Below are 15075 nucleotides of genomic sequence, written 5' to 3'. Positions count from 1 at the left end.
ACACATAGAAGTGCAGCACTGACCTAGCTCCAAAGACCTGGAACCCAAATAGACAAGAGAGATATGGGGTAGTGAGAAGAAATGGAGGCAGGAGTGAAATGATTTGCTCAATAGTGGGGCTTGGAAAAAAATGGATGTCTCCTGACTCTGAGTCTAGGGCTCTGTCCAGTGGATCTTATTGCATCTTAGAATAATATCATCAAAACCAAAGAAATGTTACAAGCAGAAGCAATAAAAACCAACGGTCCCCAGGTCTGGTTGTGATTCTGCTACTGGTTTGTATGACTCTGTATGGTCTATTTGAGCATAGAGGATATGAGTTGTAACAGCCCCCAGCTAGAAAGGCCTGACTCTTAAGTTTCAGCTGTAGCAGCCAAGGCCTTTAGCTTTGGAGGTCCCTGGTCCAGCTCCCCATGTGCTGGACAGAAGGGGAGGGGGTGTCACTTGGAATGAAAAGTTAGAATGAGAACAAGCTGTTCAGCTTCCATGAAAAAAATCAGACATGTGACACCAGCTCTGAAGACGGACAAAAAAAAATGATGCAAGCAAGGACAGCAAAAGAGCAGCAGGAAAGATGAGACACGTCACCAATGAGTTCGCTTCAGGGTCATTTGGGCACCCGTCATTATTAAACTTTGACAGTCAAAACTGAGCTGGAGCCAGACTGCTCAGCCCATTCGCTGCCGGCACTGCAGTGTTTTGGCTGTAGTGCAGGCTGCATCTCTCAGAGGTCAGCTCAACAGCTCCACTACCTCACCACCTGGAGCAGCTGGCCCAGTGCCAGCCTACCTACCACTCCTTATCAACGTCTTCCTCAAGGTCCCTCTGACAAGGAGCCTGTGAACTAATAACAGGCAAAACGAAAAACAGGCCCAGTCTGAACCAAACCTAAGCTTTTCCAGGTTCTGATGTATGTGGGCAAGTGTCCACCCTCATCCCCAACCACAAGCAGATAAACACAAGGATCCTTAACTCAAGCAAGCCTGAGATCCCTCTGGGCACGTCTGCATGGCTTCCTTCCTGACCCTGGGTCTGCTGCTGACAAAATAAAGTCCTGTTCACTGGTCCCAATCTGGTGGCCATTGACAGAGTAGACAGCTCAGGAGTGGCCCCAAGTGCCGCATCCCAATGCTGCTCTCAGGCTTTCCAAGACAGACGAACTGTGCGAGGCCCTGGGATGTGTACCCAGGGCTGCTCCAAGTCATCTGCTCAGCCTAGCTGCTGGCCTGTGGTGCACCCAGGGAAAGTGAGGCGGTTGGAGAGGAAGCCATATAGAGATGTCTTCTTGTTCCAACACAGTTAATGCTCTGAACCCTGCATGTAGAAGAAGGGCTGGAACATGTGGTAGACACACTGCACCCAGCACAGAAGGCACAGAGAAGAGAGGTGTGTATAGGCAGCAGAAAAAGAGCAGGAGGGAGTGTGTAGAGAGGAGAATGGAGATTCTCTTTTGGTGTAATTTGGATTTCAAGATGTAAGGGTCAACTTCTAGTGTAGACATATGCCCTGTTGAACAGCCCATCGCTAACACACATTTGGGGTGTTTCACAGAATCACAGAAAATGAGGGTTGGAAGGGACCTTGGGAGGTCATCTACTCAAAGCAGGACCAGCCCCAATTAGATCATACCAGCCACAGCTTTGTGTAGCTGGGTCTTACAAACCTCCAGGGATGGAGATGCCAACACCTGTCTGGGCAACCTGTTCCAGTGTTTTACTACCCTCCTAGTAAGAAAATTCTTCCCAATATCTAACCTAAACTTCTCTTGCTGCAACTTCAGACCATTGCTCCTTGTTCTGTCATCTGCCACCACTGAAAACAGTCTAGCTCCATCCTCTTAAGAAAGTCACTTCAGATGGACAAATTGGAGAGTGAAGGACTGCTATTAAATCCCCCCCCCCCTCAGTTTTTTCTTCACTAGACTAAATAAGCCTAGTTCCCAAAGCCTGTCTTCATAAGTGCCCCCCAGCCCCCTCACCATTTTTGTTGCCGTCCACTGGACTCTCTGCAATTTGTCCACATCCTTTCTGTAGTGGGCGGGCGTGGGGCTCAAAACTGGACACAGTACTCCAGATGCGGCCTCACCAGTGCTGAATAGAGGGAAATAATCACTTTCCTTGACCTGCTGGCAACACTCCTACCAATGCAGCCCAGTATGCCATTAGCCTTCTTGGTAACTAGGGCACACTGCTGGCTCATTTTTAGCTTATTGTCCACTGTAACCCACAGGTCCTTTTCTGCAGAGCTGCTGCCCAGCCAGTCAGCCCCAAACATGTGCTGATGCATGGGATTGTTCTCTCCTAAGTGCAGGCCTTTGCACTTGTCCTTGTTGAACTTCATGAGATTTCTTTTGGCCCAGTCCTCCAATATGTCTAGGTCACTCTGAATCCTAGCCCTACCCTCCAGCGTATCTACTACTCCCTCCCAGCTTGGTGTCATCTGCAAACTTGCTGAGGGTGCACTCTATGCTGTCATCCATGTTTTTGAGGAAGATATTGAACAAAATCAGTCCCAGGACCGACCCCTGGGGCACTCCATTTGATACCGGCTGCCAACTACACATTGAGCCATTGATTACTATTCTCTGAGCCCAGTGCTCCAGCCAGTTTTCTATCCACCTGACAATCCATTCATCCAGCCTGTACTTCCTTAGCTTGCCTGAGAGAATGCTGTGGGAGACCGCATCAAAAGCCTTGCTAAAATCAAGATATACCGCATCCACCGGTCTCCCCATGTCCACAGAACCAATCATCTAATCACAGAAGGCAATCATGTTGGTCAGGCATGATTTGCCCTTGGTGAATCCACGCTGACTGCTCCAAATCAGCTTCTTCTCCAAGTGCTTAGAAATGGATTCCTCGAGGATCTTCTCCATGAATTTTCCAGGGACTGAGGTAAGGCTGACTGGTCTGTAGTTTCCTGGATCCTCCTTTTTCTCTTTCTTAAATATGGGCACTCTGTTTTCCCTTTTCCAATCATCCAGGACCTCTCTTGATTGCCATGAGTTTTCAAAGATGATGGCCAGTGGCTCTGCAATCTTATCAGGCAACTCCCTCAGAAAAGAAGTTCTTTATGGCCTTGCATTGTGGTACCACCTTGAAGTCCAAGCGACGGTCCAAGTTTCTGCTGTGTTACAGGTATGCAAACAGAGCAGAAAGAGCAACCCCACTCTGGAAAGCATGCAGGGTATGAATATGGATAAGTACCCGCACAACTATATACAAGCACAGCAGCACTGTTTCCCACTAGTGCTGCCCAGTACTGACTACTGGAGCCTTGGGTTAGCAACAGGATTCTGCCCCTTAGAATTGCAGAGCCAAAAGATGTGGGCACAGGGCAGGATCATTATGAAGTAATATGCTCCAGATTTTGCTCCACAGTAACATTTACTCTGTCATAAGTAACAGATGTACAATCAGCTCCCCAGCCAAGCTGCCCAAACCAAGTACTGTTACAGCACCTGCTACTAGCTGGCAGGGAAAGGTGTTTGAATTAAGCAAAAGGTTTCCCTGAGATGACATTGGCTTGAGAAGCAGGCACATGACTGGGGTGCCACTATAATTTACTTTGGTATCTAGTTACACACATGCCAAGGGGGACCTTTGCCCCACAGTGGAGTGACTTTCACCCAAAAAAAGACTGTGCATCATGCATTGGCTCCACTTTTACCGCAGAGTCAACATATTGTGCGTCCGCATGTAAAGATCAGTCCGATAGCAACATGTTAGAGATGGTCAGTGTACAAGATTTTATTCCCCGGGGCACTAATCCACTGCCAGAGGTTGGGAATATTGCTGAATTCCCCAAACCAATGGAAGTGCTGCTGGGAGGAGGGCAAGGGAATTCAGGATTAGTCCCATGTAGTCAGACCTGACTGAGGCTTCCTCTGTCTGTTGAGCCTAGGCCTCTGGAAAATAATCATGTGTCTCTGGGAAGTGACAAAGAACAGGTCTTTTCTATATGTGTGGCACACAACACCATATATTCCCGGTGTGTGTGGGGAGAGCAGGTTGAAAGATAGAGGACTCAGAAATAAAGACGGCAGCTGAGAAGGTGAGGCCAGTACAAAACAAAGCAGCTTATTCAAATCTCTGCAATCTAAAGCTTAGCTTCCCTTTGAAATCTCTGCAACTCAAAACTTAGCTCCCCTTGCAAAGCTGGGTCTTGTTCAGAGACAGCCAGTGCTGGGAGCTTACTCTTACCCCCTTCCCCTCCCTAGGATATAGACCTGTTTCCAAAATACATCAGGGACACAGCTGCACTGTGAGAGAGAGGCGGGGGGGAAGGTTCCTTTTCATTTCTGCACTAATCCCTCCATGAATTGCTGACCCCCTTGCAAATCCTGTTTACACAAATGGGTGAATAACTTTTGGTGCCTTTTGATTAAGTTACACTGACAGACACAAATGTTTATATTCTGCTTCCTTAGCATGAGCGGTGAAACCTTCCAGATGTTGTCAGCTGGTAATACATGCTGCCACAACACCATGTGTATCACTACTGTATTCCCCAACACTGCCCTCCTCTCTTCTCCTGAAACAGGAGACATCTTGAGGCAGGCTGCATGCATGGTCTGTACATTGCCACAAAGAGATTTCTGATTTTCCATTCCAATAGCGGCTGGTCACTTCGTTAGAGCCCTTTCTTCACCTGCCCAAATGGGCCAAGGCATTAAATATCTTTGCTCATTTCTTCCAGCCTGTCTCTCAAAAGCTAGTGCAAGGGGCAGCTCCTTTGCTAGGGCTTGGAATGATAAAGCTGTGACAACACACTTCGGTAAGGGCTTAAAAAGAAACGAAGCCTTCTTTTCTGCTATCTAATCTCATGTTGTAAAAGGCTTTGGCGATGTCTCTGTGCTCCTTGTCTGGGTGCCTCTGTGGGCTGAACTGAGTTTTTGCACAACTGGTAGCAGCACCATGGAGATTCAAGAAAACAAATTCAGCTCACTCTTTTCCCTGCACTGACTCTAACTGTCAGGGATCAGTACTGCAAATAGTGACCACCCTAACGTTTGCAAGCACAAGTGGGTTTAGTAGTTCAGATCAATCAAATTTCACAGGGTTTATCTGAGCAAAATCTTGATAGCGTTCCCCTGCCAGCCAATCTCATGCTCCTTTTGCTTTGGGCTCGACATCTGCAAGCCCAAGAGACGCCAGCTTTGTCTGGACACCTCTTTCAGACTCAGAGATCACATTTAGGGCTTAGCTGTGGGACGTCAGCTTTGTGCTCCATTTGTGCACTGGTTGTACTGGAGACAGGCTGAGCTCCCTGTTGATCTCCACGGTGGTCTGAAACACAGTCAGTAAGTCCTGACTCAGTAAGTGAAACTCAGCAATGCAAAAGAAATTAGGACAAGCACCACATTAAAATATATCTAGAGGCCTGCTCCTCCTCATGGCTCTGTATGGACAATCTGCTAACAATTTAAATTGACGTTCACCAAGATTAGAATACATCTCCCTCCTCTCTATCCTACATACACTTAGGCTGGAGGAGATACCTCATCTCCAAAGCAGAAGCAAAAGGAAGGGAAGACTGATTCCTTTGAGAGAAGAGGAGCTGGAATATGAGTGAAAAAAGAGTATGAGGAAGCAAAGCCCCTTCCCACAAGGCATGTGAGGGGTGGGTTGGATGGTGTCACTGGAAATGCTGGGGGCAGAGACTGCAAAGGATAGGGAGAGCTCTGGAGATAAGAACAGGGGAGTCATAATTACACTCTTAGACATATTGCCAGAAAGCAGCAATGAGTTCAGGGAAAAAGTCTGGTCCATATGAACACAAAAACTGGATTTGTAGCAGTTGAGACAAATGGGTGTATTGGAGGAGGCGGGTCACTGGGAGAAGGAAGTGAAGACTACACAGGAGAAGGTGAATCGGAAGCAGTTGAGGAGTGGTGAGAGGAAAAGTCACTTAGAGAACAGTATTGCTAACTCAGAAAAGACCAGCCCTTTACACAAAGCAGGTACACATTAAATAAGATGGTGGTGGGGAGGAAGGGAGAGGGTTGAAATTCAAGGTGCCTAGGAGACTCACACACCCAGCTCCCTTCCATCTGAATGCATATCAGACATCCAAATCTTAGACAGTTTAGAAACTTTCAGCTGAGGTCTGTGGAGTGGGCCAGACATATGGGCCTGCTACACAGGTTTAAGGTCTCAGATCCATGAATGGACTGTGTCTTATAGATATCTCTAACATATACATTTATAGAGACCCCTAAGAAGATCCCAAAACTCCAGTGACTGTAGTGTGAGCTGCATATGTTCAGCACCTCTGAATAGGGTCCTTTGTATGGAGGAGCCTGACACCAGAATGCGTCCTACTGCCCTACAGTTTGCAATCTCCTGGACGTGGAGCATGCCAACACAAACTCATGCCTGTAGATTTATGAAGCCTGCACTTACCACGTACCCCAGCTGGCCTTTTTCACCTGGCTCCCCAGGATATCCGGGTGGACCCTGCACACACACAGGTGAAATCAATGCAAGTCAGCCTTTCCCCCACCAAGCCTGGATCACGTTGCAGTATTTACCGTGCTGAAAGAATGTTGGGCCTTTCAGCCTCATTTAAAGATACCATTACAGGGTAAACAATGAACAATACACAAAGGTACCATTGGAAACCTCAGTCAAAGGCTTCATGACAGAGTGATCTGCATCAAAGCTCTCTGCATGTTCTACAGAGACAGCCCTTGCTTTGCTATTCTGCCAGTGTTCACCTACTTTATGACAAGGACACCATCCAGTACGCCGGTGGGGGCAAGAGGCTAAAAGCTTCACTCTACTAATAATACTTTCAGGAAGCTAGTATATAAAATGCCTCTTCCCCAATTTTGTCCTGTTTCATTTCACTGGCAGAAGTTGCCTCTTGTGTAGTCTCAATCTGCTTCCCTATCGCTATTTCTCATTCAAGTTGATTTGAAAGCGCTTATCTTGCTTTCCTGTCTGTGTGCTGGCGTTATCAGATAGGTCAACAACCTTTGGGGTATTACCTGCTAATTGCAGCCACAGAGTCAGCACAAAGACTGGTTGTGTAGGACCTATATCATTATGGCTTTTCTTTTTTTTAGATGGCTATAAAAACATTTATGCAAATTAGTTTATGCAAACCAATTTATGCAAACCAACCAGATAGGGGAATCAAATTTGAGGCCTAAATTGTTCAAGCAGTTTCTAAACAATGCCTTAAAAAGTTTATACAGTGAAAGCAGAAACATCTGAGGGGACATTTATGAGGACTCAGCTGGCTTGGGAAAATGTGAAAGGATTTTCCCCCACTCTTACTTACTGTCAATCCTGGCTTTCCTGGATGTCCTGGGGGTCCAGGAGGTCCTGGCTGTCTCTGGATTTAAAACAAAATAGGTAGTAAAATATGTGCAGGTATCAAACTATCTGGAAAGAAAGAATCACACAGATGAAATCTGAAAGTTTTTCTTGGAGGATTTATGACATATGACCTGTGTTTTTGTGGTAGAATCATGGAAAACAGGTCTGGAAGGGACCTCCATAGGGTTATCTAATTCAACCCCCTACTCATGGAAGGATAATTTCTGTTTAAACCATTCCAGCTCAAGTATTTGTCCAATCTGTACATAAACACTTCCAGGAATGGAGATGCCATAGATTACCTAGGGAGGCTCTATTCCAGTGCTTAATTTTCCTCATAGATAGAAAGTTCTTCCTAATACACAACTAAATTTCCAATGCTGAAATTACAAACCATTACTTATTGTCCTGTCCCCTGAAGACAGGCAGAATATCTTATCACCATCCTCTTTATAATTTTCTGTTCAAATCCTGCCCCTCTCCGCCCCCATCCCCATAGGTCCTGTTACAGAATCATTGATTGAAATATATCCCATAATGTTTTGAAGGCACCTACAGAATTATATACAGGTTAATAGAATATGCTTTTGAATTTCTCACTCCGATTAAGGTAACCCATGCTAACCCACTAAGTTGATTCGTCATCATCTGCTACCTATTCCTTGCATAGGGATTTATGACATTGGTATAGTCTTTGGAGCAAAAGAACCTGGGTTCTTAGCTCAGGTACTCAGGGTTCATGATTGTAGATATAGAGATTCCAGGTTCAAACCCTTCTGTCCCATTCAGAAACATCACACTGAGTTAATGAACAGAGGGAAAGATATGCTTTAACTGAGACATGGTACAGGATGTAACATAGAGAAGCTCTGGAGAAGGTTCTCATTTCAAAAGTGGCTAAGTAATGGTCAGTGCTACGTGGCTAGAAGATGGAGAGAAAGATGAAAATAAACTCCATGAAATGGTTAGAGAAAGAGCATTTAAGACGATAAAAAGGAGATTAATTTCTAGCTAAAGGAAAAAAGGGAGACCCAGCAGAGGCACCAGAGAACAGAACTTGTATGATATTTAACACCGGGTTGTCCATTTTCTGCTTCCATTCATTCTTCAGTCTGAGGCTTATCTACGATGCACAGGGGAGTTTGAGGCACTTCACCCTTCTGTGATGCACTTTTCTGGAATTGCTCCAACTTTTAAAGATCGGTTCATTAAACACCATCTAATCTGACTTCCTGCATAACGCAGGACAGAGAATCTCACCCAATAATTTCTGGGTCAAACCCACAACTGGTTTGAGCTATAGCATTTTTTAAAGACAAATATTCATCTTGATTTAATATTTCAGGCAAGACATTCCTACGTAGACTTACGTAAGCAACATACTCACCGGCCACCCTGCATAGAGAAGCTGGTAAAAGGAAGATTGCTAAAAGGAGAAGAAAAGAGAGTCCATCAGAAAGATCCAGGTATTATTCCAACAGTGATCAGGGCACAAGCACAACACACACAAGAGCATTGCTACACACAGCGATTTTCAGTGGAACAAACCAAAATTAAGGAAATGTTTTCGGCTTAGATGAATATAAATGTAATAATTACATATACAATACTCTATTGCATTTTACATTTTAGATTATCATTCATTTTGTATTGTCATTAAAAGGAAACATTTCAATAAGGTCATTTAAATGGAAAGTTTCAGAATTTCTGTTTCATGAAAAATTTCAGCTTTGCACCTTCTTTTAGGCAAAAAACCCAAACCACAACGATCTGAAATATCAGTTTCCCATGTGACACCAATTCTGCTTTCCAACCAGCTCCACTTAAAACCTAAACTGGTAAGTAACTTTCCCTCCTGCTGGCACTCGCATAGGAGTTACTGCACTTTTTAGTTCTCTCTCTCCTTTGCCTTTAAAGAACATGAAATACAAGCAATTCAGAGAAAAAAAGGACAAAACACCACAAAAGAAAAGCACCAAACTCCAATGCTGAAAGCTGATCTCGCACTATTTGTGACTTAGAAAGATGTTAAAAAAGCCATTAAGTCCAGTCTTCTTGAAAGGTTCAGGGAAGTTTGGAGAAGCATCAGAAACAGTTTCTAGGACATCTATCCAAGTCATCAGTTTTGCTGAAATGATCTCAGCAATACAAATGGCAAGAGATGACAGCAGAAAGATGTCAGTCCCTTCTGCTATCCCACCCATTCTCACTTTGCACTGGTCTCCAGTGAGGATAAGCAGGTGATACAGTGAGGTCCCCTCAAACCTTAGCCTAGCCCAAAGGCAAAAACGTGCATTACTTTTCAAACGTCATTGGTAGGACACTGGACAGGGTTTCCATTTGAACACTGGGCTGTTTACCCAGTGCCAGTCTTCAGAGCTGTGGGAAACCTTTTCCCCAGCAAAGATTATACTTCTGACACAGGAGGGGAGAAAAGGGGGAAAAAGCTGAGAGAGCTCTTTTACAAAACTAAACAGAGGTCTTTCAACAGATGGAAATATTTCTAATAATAAGTGGGGCTCTTTGATAGATGACGGATGGCTAAATTTAAGTGGCTCTAATGCTGCACCAGGCATCTCGGTTCCTTTCAAGTTTATCCCAAATTGATTAATGTGAGCAAATGCGCAAGATCCTTGACAGTCTGTCAAAGGTAGGCTGCGGCCCCTGCGCAGCCAAGTCTCATTTCCCTCAGAAACTCATTCAGAACAACTTTTCAGGGGCTTCAACATGGCTGGAGCACAGCCAGGGTTTCTGCCTGGTGCCTTTTGAAATGGTGAGCTCGGGTTCACCCTGGGCTTGAGCTGATTTCATTAAACTTAAAAAAAAAAAAAAAAAAAAGAAGGGAGAGCTGAACCCTGAATTCAGTTTGACCAATTATCTCAAAAGCTAAGAGGAGAGAGCACTTGATTGCTTTCTGTATTTTAAGGAAATAAGGACACTTTGCTTGGAGGGGCTGTGGTCAGCAGATAAGAGGAGCAATTAGTCTAGAAACTCTTCACGAGAACACCAAGTGATCAGACGGCACCCAGGAAAGGACCCAGACCCCTGTACCCTGCCTTTGGCAGCTGCCAGCATACAGTGCTTCATGGTAAAGTGACACATACACTACAGCCTACATATGGGCAGCATCTACCTAGCTGTAATAAAGCCCAACTGAACACCAGAGCAAAAATTCCCTGCTGATTCCCCCTCTGAGGAAAAATTTATGCACTGGGGCATGAGATTTGATTAACTCCATCATTGTCTCAGGTTGCACAACTAACAAAAGTTATTACAATCATAAAAGTAGCTGGTATAGAAGAGCCTTTGACGCTGAACTTTTGCTGGCAGTAAATTCCTAAAGGTAGAATATACTTTGCAGGAAGCAATGTGGTCTTTTGTTCTCAAGTTACCAGCTGTTCACTTTCTAGCACAACCTCTTGCCTTTAGTTATGGGGAATGGTTAAAAAATTATGGACCGATTGGCTTCCATAATAATTTTGCCCAATTTTCAGTACCTTTATTCATGTTTTATATCACTCCAAGCTTTTAAATTAGCTTTTAAAGGGGATTAGTTGAGGAAAAATAAAATATTGTGAGGATATTATTACACAAAATTAGAGTAGCCATAATTCAGTCACCATTATGTACTTTCAAAGTGAATTAAGCTAGGCCACTTTCATTCTGAATAAGAGCATCCACACTGGGTAGGAACTGATTTAAATAACCCTAGTTAGAAGTCATGTTGTGATATTTCTACACTTTCTTGCCAGGTTATCACTGGGTAGGAAAACTCTTTAGGTTATGTAGCAGCAGCATGCCTCAGCTAGGACTATCGCAAGCTACCCCACCCACCTGCTTGCATCCCTTTGCTCCAAACCCCAAAATAAGCAGGTGAGAAAAGTCCAGAGTCACCTTCAGTGTCTGCTTGCAGGCACATCAAACAATGAGGCCCTAAAGAGGGAGAGGGAGCACCCAGAGCAGCCCCCCTCATGTATTTCTGAGTTTGGAGTATGGGAACAGGGAGAAGGTGGGCAGGACATGCTTGAAAATGTCCTAAGCATGTGGAGAAAAACCCTCTGAGCTGCCGTTAAGGTCACTGGGGCCCCACCCGCACAGTGCAGGGCAGGGTGACAGCCCCAGCCCAGGCCCTGCTGTCCCCCGCTGCCCTGTGCTACCCGGTGGGGCTCTGCCAGGAGGCCCTGGATCCCCCACAGCCCCTGCTTGGTGAGTAGAGGCTTTTTTTTTTTTCAAAGTGCCGGAGGCTGGGCTTGGGGGGGCAGCCATGGGGGGCTGGGGGTGCAAGTGGGGGATAGGGCTGGGTGGAGAAGCCATTGGGGGAGCTGGGGGAGTGGGGGGAGCTTGGGGGCAGCCATCAGGGGGGGCTGCAGGAGCTGGTGAGGCAGCAATCTAGGGGGCTGGTGGACCAAGCAAGGGTGGGGAGGGGCATGTGGGCCCTGCAGGGGAAGTAGCCCCTGAGGGGGGGCTGTAGCCCCTGGGGTGGGGGGGCAGCAAAATATATATATATATGTATTCATGAATTCATGAAACATGTATTTAGAGTTCACTTTAATATTATGATAGTGACACTGGTAGTTTTTCAAATTGCTTCAACATTGTAGATATATCAATAAAACATTGCCCAGCTGATCACTATCTCTCTGTCTCACTCACTCTCTCTCTCTTTATAGTGGTCTTTTGTTTTAATTGTGGAGGGACATGGATTTGGGGGTATTTTAAAAAGTGACTTTGGGATTTTTTTATCAGGGATTTTTCAGTTTTCCAACAGAGAACACCAGAATTCCTGCGAGGGAGGCCAATGGCAGGACCTGCCTGCTCAGAGCTGGTACTTTGGACCCAGCTGGCTGTGGCTGACCTTCTGGCCAACTGGGGCCAAGAGGACATACTTTGACAGTTCAAAGCAGGCCACAACACCTGGAACATCTTCCGGGCAATAGCTTCCCAGATGGCTGGGCAGGGGGCACACATGGCAGTAGTGCCACACAAAGGCCAACCCTGCAGCCACAGCCCACTAGCAGCTGGCCCAGAGGGGCAGATGCCTCATCCGGGTCTGGCAGGTGGGTAGCAGGTCACAGCCAGGAAGCAACCCCCACCACCAGACTGCTGCAGTGGGTAGAGGGTGCAGGGAACTCTCCGGGCTGCTTCAGCAGTCCAGCTGGCACAAGGGGTAGTGTCCCCAGGTACCAATTGGCTGGGCCTCAGAAGCTCCTGAGAGCGAGTAGCCCTGAGCTACTTGCCAGGGCAGCTTTTTGTACTGCTGAGGACAGCACAGGTGCTGACCCAGGGCTCTAGCTCCCCCAGCTGCAGATCCGGGAGGAGGTAGGCAGGGTTATTTTGCCCCAAGTGGCACAATTTGCTCCACAACAAAGTGTATGTCTGAGCACATGCGCTAAGGCAAAAAGCCCCAGCTGAAATTTGCAATTCTTCTCTTTGAGCTGCTGCAAGAGCACGTGCTTGCATGTGTGGATACGCCCTCTGTCTCCTTTGCCAGCTGCAGATGTACATTCTTTGGTGGATACCTTAACCCATGGCCCTCTCAGATCCTAACCCTTACAGATATATTGGCCTTCACCTAAGATTCAGATACTGTGGGCATAGCTACCTATAGAACATTTTTGCCATCATGCTAGACTTGTCCATATCACTTTTCATCAGTCATTGCGCTGCTGATCGATGCATTTTAATCTACTGGGAATTTTTCACAGTCTATAAAGGTTTTTCATCCATATTTGAGATCCAAGGCTCCAGCAAACTTCTCCAGCATCCTTCTCCAAAACATTATTAAATATCAACAGTATTCAGTCCCAGCATCAACCCTTGAAAATATCTGTGAGTAAGGTCTCACTCTGAGGAGGACCTGTCCATCACAACTCCCCAGTGGCCACTAGGCCAATACTTATGCAGTTTTTGGTCCATGAGAAGAATAACACCTACCCTATGGTGACTTATTTTTCTCATGAGTCTCACGACAGACTCAATGGAAAGCACTCCAACCAAACCACAGCAGTCATCCACCATCCATTCTGCTAAAAGTCAAAGTCCTGGATGGTCATCTTGAAACAATTTATGTTCAAATATATATTTCTGTAGCTCATTCTGATCAGACTAAAAGCCCCTCACCCTCTTTAACACATGTTCTACCAATTATTTTGGAAGAAGACAGCTTTCAAAAATGGGCAGCAGAAGCAACACATTGCATTTATCACAGGAGAGCTCTGTGCAGCTATTGCTTTTCTGCAATATCCTGCACTATCAGAACTCAATAAGTGAGCTCCAACACTTCCAGCTCTGGATTGCTGCAAGCTGCTTTACAGACAACAACTCAGTCTCCAGCAAGGAAGACTGTGGGCTAGTGAATCCAACATGAAACCAGTTTGATTTTCACAGCTGCTGCCACTGCAATAGGGGAATGCTTATCTTCAAGGTTGGGGACAGTCCAGGCAGAAAGCTGTTTTGGGCCACGAAGGGCATCTGGATCCCTTTTGAAAATAATTCAAGCCTTGTATGCTTACTGACACACTTGTCAGAAGCTGAGTGTCAACATTTATGCCAGAAAAATGGAAACAGTTGCTTCTCTTGGAAAAAAATGAGAGAGAGAGAGCATGAGAGAGGAGAGGGTTCAAAAACCTAATCACAAGTGTTCTTCATGATCACCCACCACAGGACCCTTAAAATTTCTACTTGCCAGCTCCTCAGCACTGCACTGTTTTCCCAACCACATGGCACAGCTGGAAGCACTGGAAGTGTCCTTACTATTCTCCTGATTCCTCTCAAATACTCAACTACTGACCAGCAAATGACCAACAGGCCACATCACAGGAGGCTGAAACATGCTTCTAAGCACTGACAATGCATCAGGGCGGGGGGGGGCACGTGTCCCTCTTGATTTCTGTCCCAACAGCAGGGAACAGGCACGGGCACAGGGCTGCAGCCTGGCTGGAGACAGTGTCCAGCAGTGGTAGCATTGCAGAGTTGTGCCATTCACTCTCAACACTTAAATTTAATTTATGCTTCCAAGGGATCCAAAAGGAGCTATGTCCAAATCTTTGGAATCGGAGGCTCAATGGGAGCTTCAGGGGTGAAGAAAGGTTGTAAAACTGGGAAGAAACATAAGGAAAGGGAGTCCACCAAGCTGTCATACATAGAGGAAAACCTCTTTTGCCAAGTAACAGAAAGGAACAATGGTCTGAAAGAAAACCAAACGTGGGGTTTAAAAGCCAATTCAGTAGCTGAGCAGGCTGGCCAAAGAAGCTGCTTTTTTGGCTGAAACTTTAAAAGGCCAGTCGAAAAGTCAACAAAACCTTGAATGCCACGAATACATCACGCTGTTCACTATGCCTCCCTGGTCCTCTCTCTTTCTCATGCTGAGCGACAACACTTTTCAGAACCAAATAGGTGACAGCTTAGATGCTCTCACAAAGAGCGCTGGGCCCCGTCCTCCAATAGGAGCGGAGCGTCTGTGTTCAGTGAAAAAGACTTGAAGGGGAATGAACATTTCTACGTTCTGTCAGGACAGAGATTAGCAAACACGAGGCCTGCAGTTCTGGAGTTTGACTGCATCATTGCATTTTGCATGCATGTCGGCACGGGTTATTTCCTTCCTTTACGGTACAGCTGAAACAACGGTATTACCACACTTTTGCTAAATCTCTTTTGCCTGTACAATCAATGGAGAAGCCTTTCATGGACCCAGCTTCCTCTTTCCCAGATGCTTTTTTTCATCTGCAATTAGCTAAAAGCATTGGGCCAG

General features: G+C 45.8%; 1 protein-coding gene across 6 annotated transcripts in view; it reads right to left on the bottom strand.

The window, feature by feature from the left end:
- COL27A1 (collagen type XXVII alpha 1 chain) overlaps positions 1 to 15075 on the bottom strand; it is a 227985-nt gene that overhangs the window by 64951 nt on the left and 147959 nt on the right. For all 6 annotated transcript variants that reach the window (XM_059715547.1, XM_059715548.1, XM_059715551.1 and 3 more), the window contains 3 exons: positions 8713 to 8751; positions 7288 to 7341; positions 6405 to 6458 (listed from right to left, as the gene is read on the bottom strand). In XM_059715547.1, the coding sequence (XP_059571530.1) occupies positions 6405 to 6458; positions 7288 to 7341; positions 8713 to 8751 (147 nt within the window). The remainder of the gene's footprint in view (positions 1 to 6404; positions 6459 to 7287; positions 7342 to 8712; positions 8752 to 15075) is intronic.

Source organism: Alligator mississippiensis, chromosome 12, assembly GCF_030867095.1.
Source record: "Alligator mississippiensis isolate rAllMis1 chromosome 12, rAllMis1, whole genome shotgun sequence".
Classification (NCBI taxonomy): domain Eukaryota; kingdom Metazoa; phylum Chordata; order Crocodylia; family Alligatoridae; genus Alligator; species Alligator mississippiensis.
The sequence above is the reverse complement of the archived record's forward strand: the minus strand, read 5'-3'. Positions and strand labels throughout refer to the sequence as shown.